Source organism: Rhagoletis pomonella, unplaced genomic scaffold (assembly GCF_013731165.1).
Source record: "Rhagoletis pomonella isolate Grant_MI unplaced genomic scaffold, Rhpom_1.0 Rhpom_scaffold_00303, whole genome shotgun sequence".
Classification (NCBI taxonomy): domain Eukaryota; kingdom Metazoa; phylum Arthropoda; class Insecta; order Diptera; family Tephritidae; genus Rhagoletis; species Rhagoletis pomonella.
Genome location: NW_023458857.1, coordinates 16460 through 19639, shown reverse-complemented (window position 1 = coordinate 19639; position 3180 = coordinate 16460). Strand labels below are relative to the sequence as shown.

The window sequence follows — 3180 nt, the reverse complement described above, 5'->3', positions numbered from 1 at the left end:
GAAGACGTCGATAAAGATGTTTAACCGTAGATTAGTGTTAACCAGACTTTGCGAAACCAGCCCTTAAACTAGGTAATTCATCAGCAGTCAAATGATCAGATACAAAATGAGAAAAAGTCCGGAAACAAATTAGCCGCCTCATTATTAGAAGAAGCAGAAACATCGTTGTACGTTTTACTTTGATTTTATATAGGTCCAGAAACTCTTTGGATTATTTTTAATATTTACAACAAAGTTATAAATATACTTGTCATATAATGATTTATTTAGCCCATTTGACCTTTTGCTATATAAAACATACATACATATCATGAAAATGCAATCTTTTGATTGACTCATATTTTTCAAAAAACTTGTTTCTCAAATTTAAGCTCAGATCAAGTTATGCTGAATACCAAGGAAGTTTATAAGCCTTAAAAATTGGCACACTTTTACTACATAAGTAGAATGATGAACGCTTAAAAATGTTAAAGCAAGTTGCAAATTCTTTATTTTCAAATAAAAAATCCCAATCAATGTCACTTTAACCCTTACCTAATTCATTAAAATTGCAGCGAGCTAAATTAAATTTAGGCATATCAGCAGGACCGAAGAAAATAACCACGAAAAAATCAATTTTAAGCGCCTAGATAAGCACTAAAACATTGGTAAATATGCTTGCAAATGTGCTCGCAGAACAACAAAAATTAAGTACAATTTAATGTTTTGTTCTACCCGAGCGCACTTGTGCACAAGGGTATTATAGCTTTGTTCACATAGCGGTTGTTTGTAACAGGCAAAACGAATCGAGATAGATATAGACAAATGTATACATAAATGATCAGGATGAAAAGAGAAATCGATTAAGTGGTGACTGTCTGTCCGTCGGTGCGTCCGTCCGTCCGTCTGTGCACACGATAACTTGAGTAAAAATTGAGATATTGGATGGTATTGAAAATGGGCAAAATCGGACAATAACCATGCCTACCACCCATATAACGGTAATTTTCAGAAATACGAAAACTGCGAAACTTTAGTAACTACTAAAGATTATTCACTCAAAATTGATATTTACACGCCCACTTATGGTTACATGTGTATATCTTGGCAACCGCTGCACCGATTCCTTCCAAGCTTGGCACAGTTGTTGACCTTGGTACAGCATACCAAATGGCCGAACATTTTTAAAATCGGACAATAACCACGCCCACATTCCATATAAGGGTAATTTAGAGAAATACGAAATCTTCGATAAATCAGTAAATATTCAAGCTAATTTATTCAAAATTGATGCTTGCATGATAAAATTTTGGAAAATGGGCGCGCACCGCCCACTTATGATCACATATATGTATCTCGGTAACCGTTCTACCAATTTGTACCGAACTCGGTATGGTTATTGTGCTTGCCACATAAAAGCAAAACGTTCAAAATTATTGAAACCGGACTAGAATTACGGCTTTTCATATAACGATAAATTTTAGAAATGCTTGAAACTTCAATATTTCGAAATTTAAGGACGCTAATTTACTCGAAATTGATACACCCCGGCTTACCATGTAGCGGGAGCTTTCGTGAAAAACATATACATAATATTTGCGCCGGGTATTTAATGTTCGGCTCCGCCCGAACTTAGACTTTCTTATTTGTTTTTTATTCAGTTTATTTCAAGGATTGGAAAATTAGAACGGACATACAAGTATTGCCTGATATTCTCAAGTAATGGAGATAAATGATTTTAATCCCTTCAATACCACCAATGCCTTCCCATAGAGGCGAACCATTGGTTTTAAATTTTTGTATCCAAGCACAAATGCAATTGAAGTTACAGATTAATAAAAACAAAATTTGTTTTTATGATATAATTTGTAAACATTTCGAGCCCTAACCACCAAAATAACGTAAGCGACCATTTTTTCAAAATTTTCTTTTTGATGCAGAAATATTCCTAGAGCATCTGGATGCATTTCTGCATCAAAAAGAAAATTTTGAAAAAAATGTCGCTTACGTTATTTTGGCGGTTAGGGCTCGATTTCTTTAGTTCAACGATTGAAAAATTGAGCCAAATTTCAGTACGAAGTTCTTAATAAATTTGCTACGCTTTCTACTACGGTTTGCTAAAGTTTGTTTGTGACGAATACAAGGCATCCTTGTTTTCAATAGAAATATAAGCCCGTTCCATTATTATGTAAGGAAAAAGTGAGACAGCTGGCTGTACAATATCAGATGTCAAGACTCTTTGTACACTAATGTTCACACACACGATAGCAATTTATTTCATGGCCATTTACTTAAAAGATCAGTACTTAGCTTTATACATTGAAATGTGCAAATTAAGCAAGATCGTTAAAATTAAGCTTGGAAACCCTGAATAAGCAAAATAAGCAGTTCCAAGCAAAAGCTTAAACTTTTCGCCCCTGCTTATTAGTCACAAGAGAAGTATGAAAAGATTCCATAAATTCATAATAAATCATAATATGAATCATAAGATTAACAAATTTCAAAAACGTTTTAATAGTATATTATTCAATTAAAATAAGTGTTTATTGAAAAATAATCAAAATAACGCTTGTGCCAAATAATATGTATTTTTGTTTGATACAAACATTAATTGGTTTATTTTACATATATTTTGTCCCATATAAGTCCTTGCCTTTTGTAACCAATTTTATCCTTTCTTTTATCCTTTCAGGTGTTGAACTTGAACATCAATTCGTCATTTGAAGTTTCGTCATGAATGCAACAGAGTGTGATAATTTGATAACATCATTAAAATGGACAGAACCAGCGAATGTTATCTCGTTAGCCATTCTTTTATTTATCATTTTATTAGTGATATCCGGAAATTCACTAGTTATAGCCGCTGTGTTCTGTTCCAACAAATTACGTAGTGTTACAAACTATTTAATTGTAAATTTAGCTGTCGCAGATTTATTGGTAGGATTAGCGGTTCTTCCATTCTCAGCAACGTGGGAAGTTTTTAAGGTAAGTTAAGAATTTAAAAAAAAATACGTATTCGAATTAGTTTGCGATACAGTAGTTATGTTCTAAAACCAGGGACGACAATCATTACAGTACAATAATTTCAATCAGCATTTAATCATTATTTTATGATTTTTTATTCTTTTTTCGCTTAAAAATAATAATTACTACTGAGTTTTGGTTGGCTACTTCTGAAGAGGATACTCCGAAAATCAAGCT

At 32.8% G+C, this 3180-nt stretch overlaps 1 protein-coding gene across 1 annotated transcript in view; it reads left to right on the top strand.

Annotated features, from left to right (window-relative positions):
• Window positions 1-2964, top strand: part of LOC118750563 (octopamine receptor Oamb-like) — a gene marked incomplete at its 3' end in the record, with an annotated part of 59962 nt that extends 56998 nt beyond the window's left edge. Inside the window, 1 exon segment of the mRNA XM_036485299.1 lies at window positions 2672-2964. Coding sequence (XP_036341192.1) covers window positions 2713-2964 — 252 coding nt within the window.
• Window positions 2965-3180: the final 216 nt, after the last annotated feature.